A 25983-nucleotide genomic window follows, 5' to 3' on the forward strand; every position below is an offset into this window, starting at 1 on the left:
CTTCACTATGCCCTGAAGTGCATCACAAACACTAACAAGGTCTCATAGGACCCACTACTGTTGCTAGTTCCATAGTCATTTTTCCTCATTAGTTCCTTTCAATTGCCACTAATGCCATATACCAAACATCTGAGTGATAGACAACAAAAAAAAACTGTTTTTTGCATGCTCTTCATACAATTATTTTCATAATTCAAGTCTCACTTGAATTCCTTTTATAGTTTAGAAGCTGACATTCTTTTATTACATTAACCTTTATACCTTGTGGAAGTCAGAAAACTTTTTTTTTTTAAAGAAGATAATCTGGTGTTGGCAGTACATGTGTATCTCCCACACACAGCATGATCTGACTGTGTGTACTTCATGCAAATCACGCTCTGAGTATTATCTCCCAATACCAAGCTTTGCTAACACATTCATTGCCAGGCATGTCGATGGACCTTCCTCTCACTGCTGGGCGGTGTAACGGCAATTAAAGCTGAATTAACATTTAATACACGTTCCATATCCCGAAGCACATAGTTACAGCAATAACCACATGTCCTTAATATGTTTTTAGGAAACATAGAAAGATCCGTTATTTCACACATTCTGCACTCGTAACCCCCCTGATCCCACAAGCACTTTCAGCATCTCGTTGCTGTGCTGTTATCGGAGTGATACAGAAAAGCACATGGGAGGTCCTAATAAGACTATGCATGAAAGAGACATTGAAGTCTAATTAGTTTCATGTGGGTGCAGGAGATAACATAAAGTAATCATTATTCAAAGGTGTAAAACAAAAAGAGGCACGTTGTTAAATAGATCCAAGAAAGGTAGAAATTATTTTTCAAATAAATATTACAGATTTTTGGAATCTCGGAAATGTAGAGGATTCCTAGGAAAACAACACATTTGCTGTAGAACATTCGGTCACTTGAATTGTGATCAGTTCATGACTGATAAAAAAATTAAATTTGAGGTCCGTTTTATTTCGTATTTAGCGGATTGAACCGTATTTGAAATAGATTTCATTGTAATTAGCAAGATTTATTTTAAAATAGATTCAGTTGATTGCCAATTGAATTGTTACCGAATGGAACCCCGGGTGAAAAAAAGCTAAACTAAGGTGAAGGTGTGTGTTAGGAGGATTTAGGATGAAGTTGCCCACTGTAAAGCGCTGCCGAATTTGTTGGCGCTATATAAATAATAACATAATAATTGTTGAATAAGACCGAGATTAGCATTTAGGTGGTTTATTGTCTCCGCATAATTCCTTTGTTCTGTATCAGAGAAATTGGCTTTAAAAAAAAAACCAAAAAAAAACTAGACTTGCCATTTGTTACAATTCAGCTTTTTGTTAATAGCCAAATCAGCAACATATACAGAGATACCACAGGTTTTAACAGGTAACCGAACTGTAGCAGAGTGTTAGTGTCTCTTGTTGCTAGCTGAATAGATTGTAATGGAAATTTTGTTGCTGAAACAGGTGAATTTGGAGAATCAATTGCTGTTCGGCAATTTTGGTAAATTTCTTAGATTATAATATATTTTATCAAGCCCTGAAGGCACTGTGTATATACACATGAATAGAATTTAGAAAAATAACCTAGAACTAGTTAGCATTTGTTTAGTCTATTTTTCTAAAGAAAATGCAATATTAGTTCCATATTTTGTTGGGGAAAGTCATCGCCCATCTTACACAGAATCGTATCTTGGGCTGGAATATCTCTAGACCTGCTCCACACTGCCAGCTACCTGCGATTCCTCAAAGCTGCCGTCATGCACTTTGAAGATTCAACTTCAGTGTTAATCACAATCTAGGCACACCGAGGTTATACTGGAACAACACACGAATTTGAAATTCATGCTGTTCGTGAACTTTGCTCCAAGCAGTTGTTGCTTAAAAGTATGTTAATGTGATGTAGAGGAGGGAGTGAAATAAAAAAAAATATAAAAAATTGCAGAGCTGAGCACCTAAGGTCTTGTCCTTCAAAAGTCTCCACTTTCCTTGACTTCCTTTTGACGTCTATAAAATGTCATTCTCTTGGTAGAACGATATTATTCCAGAAGGGAAATGTATCAATCCATCAAACTGTTTCCATAAATGTTATGGAAAGGATTCGATAATTCAATGCAAGTGGACGCAAACGCAAAGTAAAAGTACAACAAGAATAATTAAAAAATGAGGATGTGATGTTTACAGTGTTCATGAAGGAATTTTTTAATGTTTTTTTTTATTTTTTTTAAGAAGCTCTGCGTTTGGATTTGTTTTTGTGTAGCAGAAAGGAATGATTTCTTCTGTGCAATTCTAGCATTAAATTAAAATTTACAGAAATTGGCTTGGAATCCTGGAACGTATTGCCAAACAATTTAAAAGTTTATTTTCTTTGAGCAATAAAACCCCTGTTTTTTTTTTTTTTCTTGCTTTGTAATGAATTTTTAAATGTTTGCTTTACAAAATAGTAGTTGTTCTGGTGTAGCAACTGTATATGTTTACATTTTTTTTACGGTATCCCAACTCTAATTTAAATTAAATATTCACAACATATCTATATTGATTTTCAAATTGTATCACTTACCAAATTATATTTATGTATAAAAAAATAGAGAATTAAAGATCAGCAAATAACTCAACTCTATTCTGTATAATATACAACCACTAAGAGGGTTAAAACGAGCAAAGTTCTACTTTCTTTGTTATTATTGTCAAATATTAAAAAGTATGTGAATTGTTACAAAGAGGCAAAGCTTGATACCATAAGTACTGAGAACGTAGTCCATAGTTACATAACCATCTGCTTTTCATTCTTTTTCTACTGAACAATGTGTTTTATTGTAAATACAGTTTCCTTTGATCCATAGCCTTTAGATTAAATGTATGTGCGGACGGCTCTGGGACAGTTGCAGTAGTAATAATGCATATTGGGTACAATTTACAATGCTTCGTGGCAGTTTTCCATTTGGGAGAACAATTCTTCAGAACTCATTTCCAGAATATTGTCCCAGAGCTTCCTCTCTTGGTAGCTGCATGCGCACAGGGCTAGTTACATTGTCCAAATGGTCATACATGTGAAATAATGTCTGCTGCCAAATTGTGGATATCATGACTTTAGAACAAACTATTGTAAATCATTTCTGGATCAAAATATATCTGGATAAATAAGTTGTACATGGATTAGCAAATCAAAAAATATTAAGCTTTATTCAATTATTTGTGGGGGAAATCACAAATTAATATGCAGTCGTCAATTCTAAGATGTTTTGAGTAGGGCAGCCCTAATTTCTGGTTCCTGTTCACCTTAAATTGCATCTTTTTGCATTTGTTCTATGTGTCATATACCAATGTTACAGCACTGTGGCATTATTATTTTTTTATTATTTGTATAGCGCCATCAGATTCTGTAGCGCTGTACAATGGGCATACACAGGTGTTGTATAATAATACTTTTTATGGAGAGCTTTGCTGTTTAACTGTGGCTATTAGCAGTGAACAAGACGAATGGCAAATTTAGAATCTAGAAATTATGAAGGAACACTCCTACCCCATTACAAATTAAGCTTATTTACTGGACGTACTGGATGTCAGAGCCCCAATTTTTTTCATTTTGAACATTTTTATTTATATATATAGGGGTTAATCCAAACACCATGACCATTGACAGAGGTTTTTGAAGTCCTCATTGTGCCTGCATGCGCAGAGCTTCACTTTGAACAGAGAGCAACACCTGAGCCGCTGGAAGTTTAGCTCCACCCCCAGCAGCATCACTGGTGCATGATAAGAGTGAGTCTGGGCTGGGTAATGTCAGCTCCGTGCAAATTTCTATACACAGACACCCATTCTTTGTCTGAGAGTGCTCGCCTGATGCTCTTCCAATAAATGGGTGGTGGAAAAAAAAACAAAAAAAAAATTAAAAAAAATATATATATATATAACCCACATAGCACGATTTTTAAAGAGAAGGGGTTAAAGATGTATCTATTGACAGTGTCCCCATCCTTCTATAAAAGCAGACATGAAGCAGGTGGTAAAAGTTGTCCTGCATATCAATGCGTTGGACATGCTACAATGGCGTGTTAGTTTCCCGAATAATCCTCATTTGCTTTATCAATTAGTTTATGTGAGAGGGAGTTTAGTTTTGAATAGCATCCCTGAAATCTGCCGATAGAGGGGATTAGATGCCATTGTGTGCTGGCAGCCTGTCTCGCTTTTACCAGTACAAGTTCTCGGTCTCTGGCCATCCTTGCCCAGCTGCACCATCTATTGCACCATACCAGCCCGTGCCCAATGCTGAAGTGAGCTGACTGCATTTTGTTTGGTCAAGAGTTGTTTAACATTCCAAGAATTTCTCCCCTGTTTATTTAATAACACCAGTAGATTTAGAGGTCCATAATTCCCCTCTGTTTTTTCATTTACACTTTACTTTGGATAGACTTTCACATGTGAAGCCGTCTTTAAAGGGACACTGTATCTGTTTCATCTTGTGGAAAATGTTATAATATCTGGATTCCCCTTGCACCGTCCTTGCATTCATCGTTTAATCATCTTTAATGTTTTAATACTAGAAACATAGAAACATAGAATGTGACGGCAGATAAAGTGGAAAGGGAAGAAGAGGCTGTCCTTCTGAAGTACCTAATATGAGGATGTAGGTTAAAGACAAGATCTTCCTAAATAGTTAGGAGCCACAAAGCGTTAGGGGTAATTGTGGTGTATTAGAGCAAAAAAGCGTTAGAGCAATACTTTAATAGGGAAATAAACAATCCTAACTAAACCAGTCACCAATTTAAATAGCAGTCGTGTGATGGTCAGCTAGCAGCTAGCAATCAGACTTCCTAGCATAGAAAAAATCGGGATGGATAGGTAGGGGGGGTAGACATAAAGGGGAAGACACAACTTAAAAAGTGGACACAGGCTGTGTAATATTCCAAAACCTGTGTGCACAGATATGTATTCTAATGGTACCTAGTGAAGGTCAACACGTAGAATATCGGGCTACACTATAGGTAGAGACAAGTGTCAAATTGGTGTAGCGTGTTGAACTTGTAACTAGGTAAATACTACAATGAATAATTAGAATAAGGTATCGAAAAAACCTCTTATCGAGAACAGATATGCTGCTGTTACTAGCTACTTCCGATAGGAAGGCCTACCAGTACATTACACCTACCAAATCAGTAATCTCCACCCAAACACAAGTCAAGGTAATTACCAACGCTTTGATAAACTGTGGTACCACCCGCTTGATATACCTGATCACATGCAGCTGTGGTATTCAGTACATAGGCAAGACTTTCCAACAATTCAGAAGAAGAGTCTTGCAACACATCAATTCAATCAAGAATACGGTCACTCCGACCACAGTAGCAAGACATATTGTCAATTTTCATCATGGAAACAGTGATAACTTACGATTTCAGGCAATCGAAAAATTGATGCCTAACCCAAGGAAAGGTGATTTCAACAAAATCCTACTACAAAAAGAATCACACTGGATCTTCACCTTTAAAACGTTAGCACCTCATGGCCTCAACGAAGACTTTAACTATACGCCATTCATTCACCAGTGACCTTAGGAAACAGCGTATCTGTGATAATTATTCCTCATCCACTGGGTACTTACCAAGAATCGGTAACACATAATTGTCTCCCATAGATTTTATAGTGATGAGTAACCCACCATGGCAACCAATACTACCAATACTATCCTCAGAAATCACTGGAATAATACCACCACTAGATCTCTATTTTACATCTTTTTAACAAGATTACTCCGAGTTATTTAGTAGATTGCCCCCACATTGACACTCAATATATGACCTTATCAGGAGATGATGACGAACTAATTTCCCATCATTACTCAAACAGAATCTCCAACTACTAAATATTCTAGTCACCTCCCCCTTTTGTACTACTCACCAAAGGGATACTAATTTGGCATGTTTGCTATTTAATATGTCAAACGTGAGAAAGACACATACACAATAATCTTGGTATGTCTGTGTCTTTAAATCAAACTTACTAATTTTGACTTCACTAAGCTTCCGTAGTTTTTCTTCCCCTGACACTAGAAACTCGACCAATCAGCTGCCAGGGCGGTATTTTTAAACTCCACCACTGGAGGTAGTCACTTCCCCCTGACGAGCCCCTAAACAGGGCGAAACGCGCGTCGGGTCCTTCCGACATCATTTCTAAACTGCAATAAGATACCCAATCGGTCCTGTCACTACTCGCTACAAATTATTCTATTTGCTCGAGATTCCCACCAAGGCATCAGGCCGGTTTTGGGTTAAGCGATCACACAGTGTATAATAATTGATAGATAGACCGTTGTCTCTAATACACTATATGACTAAACCTACTTATTCGGCTACTTTTACTTAAACGCTACTTCCCTTGTTAGCAAATCAGTTTCACCTCTGCTTTACTATTACCGATGCCCTTGAAGGCATCTTTCTGACTTTTCTCTGCTCCCTACCTCTAATACTACTATTAGAAAGTTATCTAACGATAGTAGTTGGGCCGCCCTTCCTAGCCGTTATCACTATATGACAATATATTACGGTTAGCAGCTCCCGTTCAGCACCAAAGCTACTACGGAGCGCTCAGGTCTCTCCGACCCGGGAGACCTATATACCTCCCGAGCTGCCCAATCGAGTGTCACCCGCTCAGCACCAAAGCAGCCACGGTGGGTTCAGGTCTCTCCGACCCGGGAGACCATTATTGCCCCTCGTGCTGCCCAACTGAGGGTCATATTTCCCCACAGTGCTTTGCTATGGGAAATTGACATTCCATCATTAGACACCATTTAAAGAGGTAAACGAGCTGGCGCTATAGAACATATACCAGATTTTATGTTTGGATACCCTTTAGCGCCGACCTCTTCCCACTACTGGTCTATTACGGGGACAAACACCCATCAGCACTGAAGTGGTTACTTACCTCAAAGTCTCTCTGAATCAGGAGACAATTAGTATCGCTTATACCGCTTTGCGGAGTAATACTTTATCTTCCACCCAGTGCCTCATTATGGTAAACTGATACATTACCCCAGTCATTCTAATCCTGTCAGTAATTTGTTTTCTTACCGCACGAAGTACAGCAGCATCCACGCACTTATAACTCCTGTGGATAGGGTAACTGTACCGTATACTTACCACGGTATACAGGATACACACGGTTATCCCCCCCTATCGGAAGTAGCTAGTAACAGCAGCATATCTGTTCTCGATAAGAGGTTTTTTCGATACCTTATTCTAATTATTCATTGTAGTATTTACCTAGTTACAAGTTCAACACGCTACACCAATTTGACACTTGTCTCTACCTATAGTGTAGCCCGATATTCTACGTGTTGACCTTCACTAGGTACCATTAGAATACATATCTGTGCACACAGGTTTTGGAATATTACACAGCCTGTGTCCACTTTTTAAGTTGTGTCTTCCCCTTTATGTCTACCCCCCCTACCTATCCATCCCGATTTTTTCTATGCTAGGAAGTCTGATTGCTAGCTGCTAGCTGACCATCACACGACTGCTATTTAAATTGGTGACTGGTTTAGTTAGGATTGTTTATTTCCCTATTAAAGTATTGCTCTAACGCTTTTTTGCTCTAATACACCACAATTACCCCTAACGCTTTGTGGCTCCTAACTATTTAGGAAGATCTTGTCTTTAACCTACATCCTCATATTAGGTACTTCAGAAGGACAGCCTCTTCTTCCCTTTCAACTCTATACCCTGAGGGTTACCCCCTCCCTGTCCGTCCACATTTGAGAATCTCATAGGCCAACCTAAACTTCTTTTCGTGACGGCAGATAAGACCCATTCGGCCCATCTAGTCTGCCCAGTTTTCTAAATACTTTCATTAGTCCCTGGTCTTATCTTATAGTTAGGATAGCCTTATGCCTATCCCACGCATGCTTAAACTCCTTTACTGTGTTAACCTCTACCACTTCAGCTGGAAGGCGATTCCATGCATCCACTACCCTCTCAGTAAAGTAATACTTCCTGATATTATTTTTAAACCTTTGTCCCTCTAATTTGAGATTCTGTCCTCTTGTTGTGGTAGTTTTTCTTCTTTTAAATATAGTCTCCTCCTTTACTGTGTTGATTCCCTTTATGTATTTAAATGTTTCTATCATATCCCCCCCTGTCTCGTCTTTCCTCCAAGCTATACATGTTAAGATCCTTTAACCTTTCCTGGTAAGTTTTATCCTGCAATCCATGAACCAGTTTAGTAGCCCTTCTTTGAACTCTCTCTAAGGTATCAATATCCTTCTGAAGATAGGGTCTCCAGTACTGTGTACAGTACTCCAAGTGAGGTCTCACCAGTGTTCTGTACAATGGCATGAGCACTTCCCTCTTTCTACTGCTAATACCTCTCCCTATACAACCAAGCATTCTGCTAGCATTTCCTGCTGCTCTATTACATTGCCTGCCTACCTTTAAGTCATCAGAAATTATCACCCCTAAATCCCTTTCCTCAGAAGTTGAGGTTAGGACTCTATTAAATATTCTGTACTCTGCCCTTGGGTTTTTACGTCCAAGATGCATTATCTTGCACTTATCCACATTAAATGTCAGTTGCCACAACTCTGACCATTTTTCTAGTTTACCTAAATCATTTGCCATTTGGCTTATCCCTCCTGGAACATCAACCCTGTTACATATCTTAGTATCATCCGCAAAAAGACACACCTTACCATCAAGACCTTCTGCAATATCACTAATAAAAATATTAAAGAGAATGGGTCCAAGTACAGATCCCTGAGGTACCCCACTGGTGACAAGCCCAAGCTTCGAATATACTCCATTGACTACAACCCTCTGTTGCCTGTCACTCAGCCACTGCCTTACACATTCAACAATATTGGAATCCAAACTCAAAGATTGTAGTTTATTGATAAGCCTTCTATGTGCAACAGTGTCAAAAGCCTTACTGAAATCTAGGTAAGCAATGTCTACTGCACCACCCTGATCTATAATTTTAGTTACCCAATCAAAAAAATCAATAAGATTAGTTTGGCAAGATCTCCCTGAAGTAAACCCATGTTGTCTCTGATCTTGAAATCCATGTGTTTTTTAGATGTTCAACAATCCTATCCTTTAACATGGTTTCCATCACTTTCCCCACTACTGAAGTAAGGCTTACTGGCCTATAGTTGCCCGACTCCTCCCTATTACCTTTCTTGTGAATGGGCACAACATTCGCTAACTTCCAATCTTCTGGGACTACTCCTGTTATCAATGATTGGTTAAATAAATCTGTTAATGGTTTTGCTAGTACACCACTAAGCTCTTTTAATAGCTTTGGGTGTATTCCATCAGGTCCCATTGACTTATTTGTCTTTACTTTTGACAGTTGAAATAGAACCTCTTCCTCTGTAAACTCACGTGTAATAAATGACTCATTTATCCTTTTTCTTAACTGAGGTCCCTTTCCTTCATTTTCATCTGTAAATACCGAACAAAAATATTCATTGAGGCAGTCAGCTAGACCTTTATCCTCATCTACATACCTTCCTTCTTTTGTTTTTAATCTAACTAATCCTTGTTTTACTTTTCTTTTCTCATTTATGTATCTGAAAAAAGTTTTCTCCCCCTTTTTTACTGACTGTGCTATTTTCTCTTCTGTGTGTGATTTGGAAGCTCTTATAACTTGCTTAGCCTCTTTCTGCCTAATCTTATAGGCCATTCTGTCTTCCTCACTCTGTTTTTTTTTATAATTACTAAATGCTAACTTATTGTTTTTTACTATTTTGGCCACATCTGCGGAGTACCACAGTGGTTTCTTGAATTTTTTGCTGTTACTGACAAGCCTAATGCAATTTTCTGTTGCCTTCAGTAGTGCAACCTTTAAATAATCCCATTTCTTTTGGACTCCATTTAAATTGCTCCAGTCTGATAATGACTCCTTTACACGTATTCTAATTTTAGAAAAGTCTGTTTTTCTAAAGTCTAAAACTTTTGTTTTTGTGTGGTGTGACTCAGTCACTGTTCTTATATTAAACCACACTGACTGATGATCACTGGATCCTAAACTAGAGACTCATGCAGCCCACCACGCTGGTCTGCTCAGGTTAATGAGGAAGCCATGAGCATGGGCATCAATAGGTGGCTGAGTGTGTCAGGTGACCACATTCAGGTATGAATTGGTATGGCTAGAAGGAAGTGAGACATCTCTGCATTAATCACACATCTAGGGGGGAGTGAGGAGTGGCCACTGGAGGTGTCCCTAAGCTTTAATGTAAATATTGCTTTTTTTCTGAAAAGACAGTATTTATAGCAAATAAACTTGCAGGGACTGACTATACTCACTAGAACAAATATAATAAGCTATAGTTGTTTTGGTGACTATAGTGTCCCTTAAACATGGGTGTGCTCTACTTGTTAGATATTCATTAATAGATATCTGAAAAGTATGATGCATGTTCACAGCTCATCCTGCCATGTTTCCAAGTTCTATGTTATCTGTATTTGAGAACCTTTGCCATGGCTGTTTACACTGTGAAATAATAATGTTAATTTGCCTGTAAAGCTATTTGAGTTGGAAAAATGAATTGTTTATACTCATGCAGCATCACTGTGTGAACAGAAACAATATTTGAAGAAATGAGCAATTACAACGTGAATTTGTTTAAAATGGCACCATTGCTGTTAATTCCTTTAATCTATAAATGCTTGTAAATAGCTGAACATATATGCATTTTTAATATAAATATGGAGTTAGTTCTATTTGGTCTGATTTTCATGATAAGTTTAACAAACCATATTTTGTTCTACAGCTTGGTACAAGGATTTGGAAAGCAATATTAAAATCTAAAGATACATAGTCTGTGTCTCAGGGAGATTCTCTTAAAGGGTCATACTGGGTAACATAACAACGTCATCCAAATTAAGTTGTAGTAGTGCCGAGAGGTACCTGGTGCCAGCTTGCGCTCTGTGGTTTTAACTGATATGTATGATATATAAAGCCTCGGACTGCAACAGAAATTCGGTATAGAGCTAACAGCCAGAGAGAAGAATATAGGGTTAACTTTAGACATAATTTGTTAACAGTCTAAACCTTGAAGGTAACCTCCTGGATTCATAAGAACTTAATTCTGCTGACATTGTTAGGGTTCCCCAAGAGGTTCTTTAAAGGGACACTCTAAAGTAGTGATTTTGATGCATATATGCTGTCCGTTTTCTTGGACAATGTAAAACATTGTAGTTTCTGAGTAATGGCCATGTTTACATTTGACCGAAAACATACTTTTATCAGACATACATCCACTAGATGCTCTTCCTCCTGTTTTTATTTTCTTAGGACTTTAATCTCTACATCATTATTATTATTATTATTATTATTTTATTATTTATATAGCGCCAACAAATTCCGTAGCGCTGTTCACACATTCCTTATTATTATGTTATTTATATAGCGCCAACTAATTCCGCAACGCTTTACAATGGGTGGACGAACAGACACGTAGTTGTAACCAGACAAGTTGGACACACAGGAACAGAGGGGTTGAGGGCCCTGCTCAATGAGCTTACATGTTAGAGGGAGTGGGGTATAGTGACACAGTAACAGAGGGATTGAGGGCCTGCTCAATGAGCTTACATGCTAGAGGGAGTGGGGTATAGTGACACAGTAACAGAGGGATTGAGGGCCCTGCTCAATGAGCTTACATGTTAGAGGGAGTACGGTATAGTGACACAGTAACATAGGGATTAAGGGCCCTGCTCAGTGAGTTTACATGTTAGAGGGAGTGGGGTATAGTGACACAGTAACAGAGGGATTGAGGCCCTGCTCAGTGAGTTTACATGCTAGAGGGAATGGGGTATAGTGACACAGTAACAGAGGGATTGAGGGCCCTGCTCAGTGAGTTTACATGTTAGAGGGAGTACGGTATAGTGACACAGTAACAGAGGGATTAAGGGCCCTGCTCAGTGAGTTTACATGTTAGAGGGAGTGGGGTATAGTGACAGTGTGACAGCAACAGAGGGATTGAGGGCCCTGCTCAGTGAGCTTACATGCTAGAGGGAGTGGGGTATAGTGACAGTAACAGAGGGATTGAGGGCCTGCTCAGTGAGTTTACATGCTAGAGGGAGTGGGGTATAGTGACACAGTAACAGAGGGATTGAGGGCCTGCTCAATGAGCTTACATGCTAGAGGGAGTGGGGTATAGTGACACAGTAACAGAGGGATTGAGGGCCCTGCTCAGTGAGTTTACATGCTAGAGGGAGTGGGGTATAGTGACACAGTAACAGAGGGGTTGAGGGCCCTGCTCAGTGAGCTTACATGCTAGAGGGAGTGGAGTATAGTGACACAGTAACAGAGGGATTGAGGGCCCTGCTCAGTGAGTTTACATGTTAGAGGGAGTGGGGTATACAGTAACAGAGGGATTGAGGGCCTGCTCAATGAGCTTACATGCTAGAGGGAGTGGGGTATAGTGACATTAACATAGGGATTGAGGGCCTGCTCAATGAGCTTACATGCTAGAGGGAGTGGGGTATAGTGACACAGTAACAGAGGGGTTGAGGCCCTGCTCAGTGAGCTTACATGTTAGAGGGAGTGGGGTATAGTGACACAGTAACAGAGGGATTGAGGGCCCTGCTCAGTGAGTTTACATGTTAGAGGGAGTGGGGTATAGTGACAGTAACAGAGGGATTGATGGCCTGCTCAATGAGCTTACATGCTAGAGGGAGTGGGGTATAGTGACACAGTAACAGAGGGATTAAGGGCCCTGCTCAGTGAGTTTACATGTTAGAGGGAGTGGGGTATAGTGACAGTAACAGAGGGATTGAGGGCCTGCTCAATGAGCTTACATGCTAGAGGGAGTGGGGTATAGTGACACAGTAAAAGAGGGATTAAGGGCCCTGCTCAGTGAGTTTACATGCTAGAGGGAGTGGGGTATAGTGACAGTGTGACAGCAACAGAGGGATTGAGGGCCCTGCTCAGTGAGCTTACATGCTAGAGGGAGTGGGGTATAGTGACAGTAACAGAGGGATTGAGGGCCTGCTCAGTGAGTTTACATGCTAGAGGGAGTGGGGTATAGTGACACAGTAACATAGAAACATAGAAACATAGAATGTGACGGCAGATAAGAACCATTCGGCCCATCTAGTCTGCCCAGTTTTCTAAATACTTTCATTAGTCCCTGGCCTTATCTTATAGTTAGGATAGCCTTATGCCTATCCCACGCATGCTTAAACTCCTTTACTGTGTTAACCTCTACCACTTCAGCTGGAAGGCTATTCCATGCATCCACTACCCTCTCAGTAAAGTAATACTTCCTGGTATTATTTTTAAACCTTTGTCCCTCTAATTTAAGACTATGTCCTCTTGTTGTGGTAGTTTTTCTTCTTTTAAATATAGTCTCCTCCTTTACTGTGTTGATTCCCTTTATGTATTTAAATGTTTCTATCATATCCCCCCTGTCTCGTCTTTCCTCCAAGCTATACATGTTAAGATCCTTCAACCTTTCCTGGTAAGTTTTATCCTGCAATCCATGAACCAGTTTAGTAGCCCTTCTTTGAACTCTCTCTAAGGTATCAATATCCTTCTGAAGATAGGGTCTCCAGTACTGTGTACAGTACTCCAAGTGAGGTCTCACCAGTGTTCTGTACAATGGCATGAGCACTTCCTGTAATGCCTTAACTATGGTATCCTCTTACTTCCTGGTTCCACGGAGCCTAGCCACACCCCTGTATGACACGGTCTGCCTATTTAATCTGACTGCACCAGCTGATCAAGGCTGGATTATTGAACTACGTTCCTTACTCACAACCCGGCTACAACTTCGTTGTGAAAGCCTCTGCTACCAGACCGGACTGAAAGACTCTGCAAAGTTCCCTTCACCTCTCCTCATCCACGACTAAAGATTAAACACTCTTCATATGCCTCTGAGGAGATCTCGGGAACCAGTGTTCTATATGCCGGAAGCTAAGTAAAACCAATGTGATAAGAGTTGCATCTAAAAGCTGTTATTACCTGTCTCCAAAAGTCCTTCGGTAAAAACAATCCCGTTACAGCTAACTTCAACTCATACTTCATATCAGTTATCTGCATCTGTCTTGCTTCAGTTAAAGTATGGAACAGCTATTGTAATTACTTATCACCTAAACCGTTAACTCTACTAAGAGACTCCTTATTGATTCAGTGTCTGCAATTTACTATCGTTTACTCCTTAAAGCTACAGTGCCTGTAATTGTGGACTTCAGTTATCGTTTACTACTTAAAGCTACAGTGCCTGTAACTGTGGACTTCAGTTATCATTTACTACTTAAAGCTACAGTGCCTGTAATTGTGGACTTCAGTTATCGTTTACTACTTAAAGCTACAGTACCTGTAAATTGGAATTAAAGTCTTTACCTTTTACTTTTTATAATAAATATTCAAACTATACGAAATCTGCAGTTGTGTTCCTTCATAACAAATGTTTAGACGTGACACTTCCCTCTTTCTACTGCTAATACCTCTCCCTATACAACCAAGCATTCTGCTAGCATTTCCTGCTGCTCTATTACATTGTCTGCCTACCTTTAAGTCATCAGAAATAATCACCCCTAAATCCCTTTCCTCAGATGTTGAGGTTAGGACTCTATCAAATATTTTGTACTCTACCCTTGGGTTTTTACGTCCAAGATGCATTATCTTGCACTTATCCACATTAAATGTCAGTTGCCACAACTCTGACCATTTTTCTAGTTTACCTAAATCATTTTCCATTTGGCTTATCCCTCCTGGAACATCAACCCTGTTACATATCTTAGTATCATCCGCAAAAAGACACACCTTACCATCAAGACCTTCTGCAATATCACTAATAAAAATATTAAAGAGAATGGGTCCAAGTACAGATCCCTGAGGTACCCCACTGGTGACAAGCCCAAGCTTCGAATATACTCCATTGACTACAACCCTCTGTTGCCTGTCACTCAGCCACTGCCTTACCCATTCAACAATATTCGAATCCAAACTCAAAGATTGTAGTTTATTGATAAGCCTTCTATGTGCAACAGTGTCAAAAGCCTTACTGAAATCTAAGTAAGCAGTGTCTACTGCACCACCCTGATCTATAATTTTAGTTACCCAATCAAAAAAATCAATAAGATTAGTTTGGCATGATCTCCCTGAAGTAAACCCATGTTGTCTCTGGTCTTGCAATCCATGTGTTTTTAGATGTTCAACAATCCTATCCTTTAACATGGTTTCCATCACTTTCCCCACTACTGAAGTAAGGCTTACTGGCCTATAGTTGCCCGACTCCTCCCTATTACCTTTCTTGTGAATGGGCACAACATTCGCTAACTTCCAATCTTCTGGGACTACTCCTGTTTTCAATGATTGGTTAAATAAATCTGTTAATGGTTTTGCTAGTACACCACTAAGCTCTTTTAATAGCTTTGGGTGTATTCCATCAGGTCCCATTGACTTATTTGTCTTTACTTTTGACAGTTGAAATAGAACCTCTTCCTCTGTAAACTCACGTGTAATAAATGACTCATTTATCCTTTTTGTTAACAGAGGTCCCTTTCCTTCATTTTCATCTGTAAATACCGAACAAAAATATTCATTGAGGCAGTCAGCTAGACCTTTATCCTCATCTACATACCTTCCTTCTTTTGTTTTTAATCTAACTAATCCTTGTTTTACTTTTCTTTTCTCATTTATGTATCTAAAAAAAGTTTTGTCCCCCTTTTTTACTGACTGTGCTATTTTCTCTTCTGTGTGGGATTTGGAAGCTCTTATAACTTGCTTAGCCTCTTTCTGCCTAATCTTATAGGTCATTCTGTCTTCCTCACTCTGGTTTTTTTTATAATTACTAAATGCTAACTTTTTGTTTTTTACTATTTTGGCCACATCTGCGGAGTACCACAGTGGTTTCTTGAATTTTTTGCTTTTACTGACAAGCCTAATGCAATTTTCTGTTGCCTTCAGTAGTGCAACTTTTAAATAATCCCATTTATTTTGGACTCCATATAAATTGCTCCAGTCTGATAATGACTCCTTTACACATATTCTAATTTTAGAAAAGTCTGTTTTTCTAAAGTCTAAAACTTTTGTTTTTGTGTGGTGTGACTCAGTCACTGTTCTTATATTAAACCACACTGACTGATGATCACTGGATCCTAAACTTTCACCTACAGTAATATCTGATACCAAATCTCCATTTGTTAACACTAAATCTAGTATGGCCTCTTTACGAGTTGGCTCCTCAACGACTTGTTTTAGAGACAATCCCAGTAGGGAGTTTAGAATATGTGTGCTCCTGGCACAAGTAGCTATTTTTGTTTTCCAATTCACATCAGGAAGATTAAAGTCACCCATGATGATAACTTCCCCCTTCATTGTCATTTTAGCTATTTCTTCAACTAGTAGATTATCTAACTCTTCAATTTGTCCTGGGGGCCTATAAATCACACCTACACGAGTTACTGTGTGATTACCAAATTCTAACGTAACCCAAACGGACTCTATGTTCGCCTCACTAACCTTTATTAGGCTAGATTTTATGCTATCCTTTACATACAGGGCCACCCCTCCCCCTTTCTTGCCTTCCCTGTCTTTTCTATATAAAGAGTACCCTGGTATTGCTATGTCCCAGTCATTTTTCTCATTATACCATGTCTCGGTAACAGCGACTAAATCTACACTATCAGTTGCCATTATTGCCACAAGTTCATGTATCTTATTCCCTAAACTGCGAGCATTTGTAGACATGACTCTAAGCTTATCATTTTTTAACACACTTGCTACAGGCACCTTCTGTCCTTGTTTTGGGGGACAATTGGATTGATGTTTTATCACCCTTTTGCCCCCCCCTCCTAGTTTAAAAACATCCTAGCAAAACCTCTGAACTGCTCACTGAGAACATTTGTTCCCTTTGAGAAAGATGCAAACCATCTTTTTTGTACAGTTTATTTCCATTCCAAACAGAGCTACCATGAGCAATAAAGCCAAATCCTTGCTCCCGACACCATTCACCAAGCCACAAGTTAAAGTCCCTAATACGCATCCGCCTGTCGTTCTGAGTGTTATGCACAGGCAGAACTTCAGAGAATGACAGTGTGGAAGCAACCTGCCGTATATCATTGGCAAAAACACTAAAAACTTCCTTAACCTCTGAAACCTCATTGCAAGCCAAGTCATTTGTCCCTAAATGGACAAGTACATCCAATTCCCCTTCCTGCTTTGCTTGCTTAACAATATTACAGATACGTCTCCTGTCTCTGTGAGCAGTAGCTCCGGGAAGACACCTCACAAGACCACCATTGTCCATCTCCACACCTCTTATGATGGAATCCCCCAACAACAACTGCTTTCTATTAGGCCTCACCATAGTCTTCAAGCCTCTCTGCACAACACCACTAGCCTCAGTGCCTCTCTGCACAACACCACTAGCCTCAGTGCCTCTCTGCACAACACCACTAGCCTCAGTGCCTCTCTGCACAACACCACTAGCCTCAGTGCCTCTCTGCACAACACCACTAGCCTCAGTGCCTCTCTGCACAACACCACTAGCCTCAGTGCCTCTCTGCACAACACCACTAGCCTCAGTGCCTATCTCCAGGACACCACTACACTCTGAAAGTGCAGAAAATGAATTATGTAGAACAACAGACTGTGCAATATGCCTTTTATCCACAACTCCAAGTCTACCAGATCCTACAGTAATCCATCTGCCATTCCTAGTATGTCTCTGCGGCAATGGCTTTGCAGCAGTTCCAGCCTGAATTTGTTTACCAGATAATTTACAAATCTCAGACTTCAAAAATACAATCTCCTGCCGCAAGATAGAGAACTGTCTACAGATTAGACAACAACCAAACTTCCAAAAAGTGGAACGTGAAACAAATGCAAAGCAACTATTACACTGAACTAAGTCTGCCATTCCAATGAGGCGAATAATTTAAATCAAACAAATTTTACCTTTTTTTTTTTATTTGTCCTCCTGGATACCTCAGATTACCTCCTGTTTATCCAGAATATCTCCAACCACACACACACTTAGAAGCAACACTCTCCAGAATATCTCCAACCACACACACACTTAGAAGCAACACTTAGATGAAGCAACCAAGCTCTATTAGCCAAGCTAATGACAACTACCCTTATATACTCCTAAAATCACCTCCCACTAGGAATGTTTAACACCTGGGTAGGCCTCTGCTTATTAGCAAACAATAGCTAATTTAAATAGCAATCAATAGCAAGTAGCTACCTAATCCAATCAAATGCCTTATAATTACCAACAGGAAATCAAACCTTGTGCAGTCAGTAACCTTTTCCTACAGATGAATCTTACCTGTAACAGTAAAAAAGAACTCTTAGCACAACTATTAGACAGTTGAAGCTTCTGTAAAACTCTCCAGAATATCTCCAACCACACACACACTTAGAAGCAACAGAGGGGTTGAGGGCCCTGCTCAGTGAGCTTACATGCTAGAGGGAGTGGGGTATAGTGACACAGTAACAGAGGGATTGAGGGCCCTGCTCAGTGAGTTTACATGTTAGAGGGAGTGGGATATAGTGACAGTAACAGAGGGATTGAGGGCCTGCTCAATGAGCTTACATGCTAGGGGGAGTGGGGTATAGTGACACAGTAACATAGGGATTGAGGGCCTGCTCAATGAGCTTACATGCTAGAGGGAGTGGGGTATAGTGACACAGTAACAGAGGGATTGAGGGCCCTGCTCAGTGAGTTTACATGTTAGAGGGAGTGGGGTATAGTGACAGTAACAGAGGGATTGAGGGCCTGCTCAATGAGCTTACATGCTAGAGGGAGTGGGGTATAGTGACACAGTAACAGAGGGATTAAGGGCCCTGCTCAGTGAGTTTACATGTTAGAGGGAGTGGGGTATGGTAACACAGTAACAGAGGGATTGAGGCCCTGCTCAGTGAGATTACATGTTAGAGGGAGTGGGGTATAGTGACACAGTAACAGAGGGATTGAGGGCCTGCTCAATGAGCTTACATAATAGAGGGAGTGGGGTATAGTGACACAGTAACAGAGGGATTAAGGGCCCTGCTCAGTGAGTTTACATGTTAGAGGGAGTGGGGTATAGTGACAGTGTGACAGCAACAGAGGGATTGAGGGCCCTGCTCAGTGAGCTTACATGCTAGAGGGAGTGGGGTATAGTGACAGTAACAGAGGGATTGAGGGCCTGCTCAGTGAGTTTACATGCTAGAGGGAGTGGGGTATAGTGACACAGTAACAGAGGGATTGAGGGCCTGCTCAATGAGCTTACATGTTAGAGGGAGTGGGGTATAGTGACACAGTAACAGAGGGATTAAGGGCCCTGCTCAGTGAGTTTACATGTTAGAGGGAGTGGGGTATAGTGACACAGTAACAGAGGGATTGAGGGCCCTGCTCAGTGAGTTTACATGTTAGAGGGAGTGGGGTATAGTGACACAGTAACAGAGGGATTAAGGGCCCTGCTCAGTGAGTTTACATGTTAGAGGGAGTGGGGTATAGTGACACAGTAACAGAGGGATTGAGGGCCCTGCTCAATGATCTTACATGTTAGAGGGAGTGGGGTATAGTGACAGTAACAGAGGGGTTGAGGTCCCTGCTCAGTGAGCTTACATGCTAGAGGGAGTGGGGTATAGTGACACAGTAACAGAGGGATTGAGGGCCTGCTCAATGAGCTTACATGCTAGAGGGAGTGGGGTATAGTGACACAGTAACAGAGGGATTGAGGGCCTGCTCAGTGAGTTTACATGTTAGAGGGAGTACGGTATAGTGACACCGTAACAGAGGGATTAAGGGCCCTGCTCAGTGAGTTTACATGTTAGAGGGAGTGGGGTATAGTGACACAGTAACAGAGGGATTGAGGGCCCTGCTCAGTGAGTTTACATGTTAGAGGGAGTGGGGTATAGTGACAGTAACAGAGGGATTGAGGGCCTGCTCAATGAGCTTACATGCTAGAGGGAGTGGGGTATAGTGACACAGTAACAGAGGGATTAAGGGCCCTGCTCAGTGAGTTTACATGCTAGAGGGAGTGGGGTATAGTGACAGTGTGACAGCAACAGAGGGATTGAGGGCCCTGCTCAGTGAGCTTACATGCTAGAGGGAGTGGGGTATAGTGACAGTAACAGAGGGATTGAGGGCCTGCTCAGTGAGTTTACATGCTAGAGGGAGTGGGGTATAGTGACACAGTAACAGAGGGATTGAGGGCCTGCTCAATGAGCTTACATGCTAGAGGGAGTGGGGTATAGTGACACAGTAACAGAGGGATTGAGGGCCCTGCTCAGTGAGTTTACATGCTAGAGGGAGTGGGGTATAATGACACAGTAACAGAGGGGTTGAGGGCCCTGCTCAGTGAGCTTACATGCTAGAGGGAGTGGGGTATAGTGACACAGTAACAGAGGGATTGAGGGCCCTGCTCAGTGAGTTTACATGTTAGAGGGAGTGGGATATAGTGACAGTAACAGAGGGATTGAGGGCCTGCTCAATGAGCTTACATGCTAGAGGGAGTGGGGTATAGTGACACAGTAACATAGGGATTGAGGGCCTGCTCAATGAGCTTACATGCTAGAGGGAGTGGGGTATAGTGACACAGTAACAGAGGGGTTGAGGCCCTGCTCAGTGAGCTTACATGTTAGAGGGAGTGGGGTATAGTGACACAGTAACAGAGGGATTGAGGGCCCTGCTCAGTGAGTTTACATGTTAGAGGGAGTGGGGTATAGTGACAGTAACAGAGGGATTGAGGGCCTGCTCAATGAGCTTACATGCTAGAGGGAGTGGGGTATAGTGACACAGTAACAGAGGGATTAAGGGCCCTGCTCAGTGAGTTTACATGTTAGAGGGAGTGGGGTATGGTAACACAGTAACAGAGGGATTGAGGCCCTGCTCAGTGAGATTACATGTTAGAGGGAGTGGGGTATAGTGACACAGTAACAGAGGGATTGAGGGCCTGCTCAATGAGCTTACATGTTAGAGGGAGTGGGGTATAGTGACACAGTAACAGAGGGATTAAGGGCCCTGCTCAGTGAGTTTACATGTTAGAGGGAGTGGGGTATAGTGGCAGTGTGACAGCAACAGAGGGATTGAGGGCCCTGCTCAGTGAGCTTACATGCTAGAGGGAGTGGGGTATAGTGACAGTAACAGAGGGATTGAGGGCCTGCTCAGTGAGTTTACATGCTAGAGGGAGTGGGGTATAGTGACACAGTAACAGAGGGATTGAGGGCCTGCTCAATGAGCTTACATGTTAGAGGGAGTGGGGTATAGTGACACAGTAACAGAGGGATTGAGGGTCCTGCTCAGTGAGTTTACATGTTAGAGGGAGTACGGTATAGTGACACCGTAACAGAGGGATTAAGGGCCCTGCTCAGTGAGTTTACATGTTAGAGGGAGTGGGGTATAGTGACACAGTAACAGAGGGATTGAGGGCCCTGCTCAGTGAGTTTACATGTTAGAGGGAGTGGGGTATAGTGACACAGTAACAGAGGGATTAAGGGCCCTGCTCAGTGAGTTTACATGTTAGAGGGAGTGGGGTATAGTGACACAGTAACAGAGGGATTGAGGGCCCTGCTCAATGATCTTACATGTTAGAGGGAGTGGGGTATAGTGACAGTAACAGAGGGGTTGAGGTCCCTGCTCAGTGAGCTTACATGCTAGAGGGAGTGGGGTATAGTGACACAGTAACAGAGGGATTGAGGGCCTGCTCAATGAGCTTACATGCTAGAGGGAGTGGGGTATAGTGACACAGTAACAGAGGGATTGAGGGCCTGCTCAATGAGCTTACATGTTAGAGGGAGTGGGGTATAGTGACAGTGTGACAGCAACAGAGGGATTGAGGGCCCTGCTCAGTGAGCTTACATGCTAGAGGGAGTGGGGTATAGTGACAGTAACAGAGGGATTGAGGGCCTGCTCAGTGAGTTTACATGCTAGAGGGAGTGGGGTATAGTGACACAGTAACAGAGGGATTGAGGGCCTGCTCAATGAGCTTACATGCTAGAGGGAGTGGGGTATAGTGACACAGTAACAGAGGGATTGAGGGTCCTGCTCAGTGAGTTTACATGTTAGAGGGAGTGGGGTATGGTAACACAGTAACATAGGGATTGAGGCCCTGTTCAGTGAGATTACATGTTAGAGGGAGTGGGGTATAGTGACACAGTAACAGAGGGATTGAGGGCCTGCTCAATGAGCTTACATGTTAGAGGGAGTGGGGTATAGTGACACAGTAACAGAGGGATTGAGGGCCTGCTCAATGAGCTTACATGCTAGAGGGAGTGGGGTATAGTGACACAGTAACAGAGGGATTGAGGGCCCTGCTCAGTGAGTTTACATGCTAGAGGGAGTGGGGTATAGTGACACAGTAACAGAGGGATTGAGGGCCCTGCTCAGTGAGTTTACATGCTAGAGGGAGTGGGGTATAGTGACACAGTAACAGAGGGATTGAGGGCCCTGCTCAGTGAGTTTACATGCTAGAGGGAGTGGGGTATAGTGACACAGTAACAGAGGGATTGAGGGCCCTGCTCAGTGAGTTTACATGCTAGAGGGAGTGGGGTATAGTGACACAGTAACAGAGGGGTTGAGGTCCCTGCTCAGTGAGCTTACATGCTAGAGGGAGTGGGGTATAGTGACACAGTAACAGAGGGATTGAGGGCCCTGCTCAGTAAGTTTACATGCTAGAGGGAGTGGGGTATAGTGACACAGTAACAGAGGGATTGAGGGCCCTGCTCAGTGAGTTTACATGCTAGAGGGAGTGGGGTATAGTGACACAGTAACAGAGGGGTTGAGGGCCCTGCTCAGTGAGCTTACATGCTAGAGGGAGTGGGGTAAAATGACACAAAAAGGTAAGGATAGTATTAGACTAATGACAGTTGCAAGCGAGGAATCAGTCGGGAGCTATCCTTGATGGCTAATATTCCATGAGAAAGATTGTGACAACGGCCAAGTGTGTGCCCTTTGTCCTCAATGCTGATTCGAGAGGCTTCTGATTAGAAAATAAAGTTAGATTAATACGATTATAAACTGGACATTTTAGGTATGAAGAAAAAATCTACAAAAATGTTACAATTAACCTAAACTTCAAAAAAGACACATTAGAAGTGCTGTAAATCGGTGCCCCCACAGGCCTACACTGCCTAAATGGATATTCAGTCCTGTCAGCTCACTGGCTGAGGTAGTGAAAGTGGGGACGCACCCAGGTAAGGAGTCAAACCATTCATATGTTCTACTGTAAGTGAAAATTAGAACCAGGACAACCAGAAATGTTTAGAAATAAATGGAGTCACATAAAACCAAGAGAGACCTTCAGAGACAGTAAAGACATGTTCTACTTCATACCTCTAATCTGAGTTTGGATTTCAGACTCCTGTCATGTTCCCTCTGTTTCGATAACTGCTATTCTCTAGCCTCAGATATGTACAGTGATCCACCATCTGTTGGCCACTTTGTGTCACTATAAATGGAATGCCTCTACTCTGCCCCTATCCATGTCATTTCATCGTAATTTTATTTATGGGCATAGTCTATCATCTTGTCCTCAACATAAAATCATGGGTATGTCTGTCTCTTTTATCCCTTTGCAGATGTGTAGAGGTTATCGCCAAGGAAGGCCAGAAACTTAAAGAGCTGTACTTGGTAACTTGCAAGATCACAGATGACGGTGAGTGTTACACGTTCTTTTCACTTGAACCTGTTTAAATTAATTTATTAGTGGTTTTAGGAAGATGACAAGTAACTTGTAATTAGCAGATTAGTATGTTTAGTATTTATTGACCTACAGGATACGCAACACTTTGCATGCTAAACAGGATGCTAATTACATAGCTGCTCAGGTGAGGCTCGTCTTTGAGAGATGCTATTTATCTTGTATATCACTGTTTGCAATTCCTCGCCATTCTAGAACTGCATCACCCATGATACTTTTCCAGACTTAAGCACTATAATCAAATCAAAATCATCTCGGCTGTAAACTCATCACTTCAGTGCAAGGCATCACTGAACGAAAATTCCTGTTTAAATGTTTGTATTGTCTGCACAATACAAAATGTTTATTGCGACTGAACCTGAGCCACGACTGTATGCTTGCATCTGGCAGCTCTATCCCTAAATCGCAAAGCTAGGTTTTAGAGAGCATATCAATTTGTTTTATCTGATTTTTGGAATTGCTGTCATAGCTGGCGTTTATAGGTCAAGCTGAATTGAAAGTACTATAGAATATTACTGGAGTATTGTGATTGGCTGAGCCACTTACTAGTCTGGGCATTCCAGCAAATGCAAGAACTTCAATGGTGAAGCAATATTCTATTAACTTTTTATTTGTATAATGTGAAATTCTTTATCTATATACTTTAATTAAAAGGTAATCCCCAGCCCACAGTGTTTCTTTAATGCTAGCAAAGCTTCATGGGAGTTGTAGTTCTGGGACAGCTGGGAGTTTATATTGTGACCGCCCCTACAATGTATTAATGCTGTCTTTTTACTGCTCATGGCAATCGAAACAATCCCCTCCCCCTCTTTTACTGATTGATTCCTGCTTATCTAAAATCATCAAATAAGAAAATGGTTGTTACTGGAAATGGCAGGTTTTTTGAGCAGGTTGTTCCAGTCCTGGATACGTATTGGCTATAAAGACTTTTAAAGTGTTCTTTAGAAATATGATCGCTAGTGGGACTAAAATACTGTGCTGAAATGTATGTAATCTGCCCCAGATTAATGTAATGTAATGCAAACCATAGCCTTAGGACTTGTGAAACCCGCACGGCTGTAATGACGAAAAAAAACCACCCTCTAAAACATTCCAATATGTTCAGTCCGTTACCTGGATTAATCCTTTGGCTTCATTTTGTCTTTTCGCGTGTTTTTTTTTCTCTCTCTTCTCTTCCTTTCTTTCAGTGTAATTGTATTAGGCAGGGAGAACTATCTGCAGACAGTGTCAGAATTAAAACACTCAACACATGATAACTTGTTAACCTCGCTGGGGTAAAGACACACCATTGACTGTAGGCTAGTCAGAGATCTCTTGTTCAGCTGCTGGGAAAGTGTGTGTCAAATGAATTCCATTGATCAGCCACAACATGAATACCACCTGCCTAATATCATGTAGGTCCCCCTCACTCTGCCAAAGCAGCTCTGGATGCTTTGAGGCATGGACTCCACAAGACCTCTGAACGTGTCCTGTGGTATCTGGCACCAAGACATTAGCAGCAGATCCTTTAAGTCCTGCAAGATGCAGGGGGGGGGGGGGGGGGCTCTGTGGAATAGATTTGTTGTTCAAGCACATCAAACAGATGAAGTGAGACCTGCGAAATTTGGAGGCCAAGGCAACACCTTGAACTCTTTATGTTCCTGAAACCATTCCTTTGCAGTGTGGCAGAGTGCATTATCCTGCTGAAAGACTGCTATCAGGAAACACCATTGCTATGAAGGAGTGTATGTTGCCTTCAACAATCTCTAGGTGGATGGTACGTGTCAAAGTATAATCCACATGAATGCCAGTACCCAAGGTTTTCCAGCAGAACATTGCCACATTAATACCACCTGCCTAATATGCCTCCACCAGACTGCCTTCTTCCCAGAATGCATCCTGCGGCCATCTCTTCGTCAGTAAATGACGCACAAGCACCCAGTCATCCACCTGATCTAAAAGAAAACGCGATTCATGAGACCAGGCAACCTTCCTCTATTGTTTCATGGTCCAGTTCTGACGCTCAAGTCCCCATTGAAGGCGCTTCCAACGGTGAGCAGGGGTCATCATGGAAACTCTGACCAGTCTGAGACTATGCAGCCCCATTTGCAGCAAACTGCAAAGCACTGTGTATTCTGACACCTTTCTATTATGGCCAGCATTAAGGCTTTCAGAAATTTGAGCTAAAATAGCTCATTTAGTAGCCTTTGCTCCCTACATATATCAACAAGCCTTGTTTGTCCATGACCTTGATGTTGGTACACCAGTTGTCCTTCCTTGCCCCACTTTTGGTAGGTACTAACTGCATACCGGGAACACCCCACAAGACTTGCCATTTTGGAGGTTTTCTGACCTCGTCATGTAGAC

At 41.6% G+C, this 25983-nt stretch overlaps 1 protein-coding gene across 3 annotated transcripts in view; it reads left to right on the plus strand.

Annotated features, from left to right (window-relative positions):
* FBXL17 (F-box and leucine rich repeat protein 17) overlaps positions 1-25983 on the plus strand; it is a 532799-nt gene that overhangs the window by 288306 nt on the left and 218510 nt on the right. For all 3 annotated transcript variants that reach the window (XR_010090864.1, XR_010090865.1, XM_063453643.1), the window contains exon 7: positions 23516-23592. Coding sequence is in view for 1 of the 3 variants with exons in the window: in XM_063453643.1 (XP_063309713.1) it covers positions 23516-23592 (77 nt within the window). In the remaining 2 variants the exon portion in view is untranslated. The remainder of the gene's footprint in view (positions 1-23515; positions 23593-25983) is intronic.

The sequence above is a fragment of the Pelobates fuscus genome, chromosome 5, assembly GCF_036172605.1.
Source record: "Pelobates fuscus isolate aPelFus1 chromosome 5, aPelFus1.pri, whole genome shotgun sequence".
In the NCBI taxonomy this organism is placed as follows: Eukaryota; Metazoa; Chordata; class Amphibia; order Anura; family Pelobatidae; genus Pelobates; species Pelobates fuscus.